The sequence below is a fragment of the Geospiza fortis genome, unplaced genomic scaffold (genome assembly GCF_000277835.1).
Source record: "Geospiza fortis unplaced genomic scaffold, GeoFor_1.0 scaffold53, whole genome shotgun sequence".
Taxonomy (NCBI): domain Eukaryota; kingdom Metazoa; phylum Chordata; class Aves; order Passeriformes; family Thraupidae; genus Geospiza; species Geospiza fortis.
Window position 1 is genome coordinate 372,054 of NW_005054305.1, and position 1,528 is coordinate 373,581.

At 43.5% G+C, this 1,528-nt stretch overlaps 1 protein-coding gene across 1 annotated transcript in view; it reads right to left on the bottom strand.

Annotated features, from left to right (window-relative positions):
* Positions 1–1,522, bottom strand: part of LOC115947641 (myosin regulatory light chain 2, smooth muscle minor isoform-like) — a 5,395-nt gene extending 3,873 nt beyond the window's left edge. Inside the window, exons 1-3 of the mRNA XM_005418269.2 lie at positions 1,431–1,522; positions 969–1,167; positions 617–778 (exon numbers count right to left, since the gene is read on the bottom strand). Coding sequence (XP_005418326.1) covers positions 617–778; positions 969–1,152 — 346 coding nt within the window. The 5' untranslated portion in view covers positions 1,153–1,167; positions 1,431–1,522. The remainder of the gene's footprint in view (positions 1–616; positions 779–968; positions 1,168–1,430) is intronic.
* Positions 1,523–1,528: the final 6 nt, after the last annotated feature.

Genomic DNA, 1,528 nt, shown 5'->3' on the forward strand with positions numbered 1-1,528 from the left:
AGCTGTCATTTCTGCCTTCTACACCTCACCCAGTTTTTATCTTTAGACCACTAAGACTGCAGACCTTCCTGCAATCTGAAAGCAAACTGAGCTGCAGGTGAGAGCATGACATTTGTCCTCAGAGCCATAAAGAATGCTCAGTCAGAGAGGGTTTGTAAGACTTTATGAAGTCTGGACAGTGTGTCTTGAAATATTAAACACCTGAAGCATTTAGACGCATTTCAGACCTACTGCAGAGGGGGGACAGACTCAGCTGTATGACAGATTTCCTATTATTACCTTTTAACACCATAAAAAAATCACACATTAGTGATTTGAGTTCCTCATCTTAGAGCAAATACATCTTGTTTTACACTTTGAGGAACATACACACTGCCCAATTAAAGCACTCTCCTTCAAAGCCTCACAGAAGAACAGTCCTCCTAGTCCTCAGTACTGACACAGAACAGCCAGACAGATTTTACTCTCACTCATTTAACAGAATATGCCATGTAGGATTACCATCTCACATTTAATTTATACAGGAGCAAAAATCAGCATACTGTTCAGAAACCCAAATAACAAACATAAAAACCCAGCCATACCCCTGCCAAGCAGCCGAGTTGCACCCACATACCTGTTGCTTCTTCATCAAAGCAAGCAAAAGCATTCCTGATTACATCCTCCGGGTCGGTGCCGTTTAACTTCTCACCAAACATGGTGAGGAACATGGTGAAGTTGATGGGGCCCGGAGCCTCATTCATCATGGCATCCAGGTATTCATCCGTTGGATTCTTTCCTACAAATAAAGGGATTCACACTCGGTTTAGCTTTCAAACTGAACAAGTAATGTCAATACAAACCGCGTGTTAACACAAACTGAGTATAACACAAACTGAGGCACCACACCTCGCATTTCCCAAACTCACTATTTTGATTTTTGCAGCACAAATTTGCCTGGCAAGCATGAACAGAGGAAAGGGACGTACCAAGGGAGGCGAGCATGTCGTGCAGGTCCTCTTTGTCAATGAAGCCATCCCTGTTCTGGTCGATCATGTTGAAGGCCTCCTTGAATTCTTGGATCTGCGACTGATCGAACATCGCAAACACATTGGAAGTGGCGCGCTGAGGGCGCTTCTTGGTGGTCTTCGTCTTTGCCTTTTTGCTAGACATGTCGACTTTTGGACACTAGGGAGAGAAAGAAATACAGTAAATGCAGTAAGATCAGAGTTAGGATTTTAAAAAGGAAAAAGTTTTACGGTTTAATGTTACAGCGCGCCTCTAACGCACTCTTATTTCCTCTCATCAGAACGTATTTCCCTGGTATTTTCAAGAAGGGAAAAAAAGCAGCAAAAATATGGAAAAATGAAAGACAGACTAATAAACCAGAAAAAGAGTAATTTCTAGAAAACGTAAATAAACTTGAATTTTAGTCTTGAAAAGACCCTTACCTCAGCGGCGGCTGCGGGGACCGAGTACGGAGTAGACACGGAAGGGAGGAAGTGGCACCGGCGCCGGCGGATGCTCCAGCGCTTCCTGGAGAAACCAT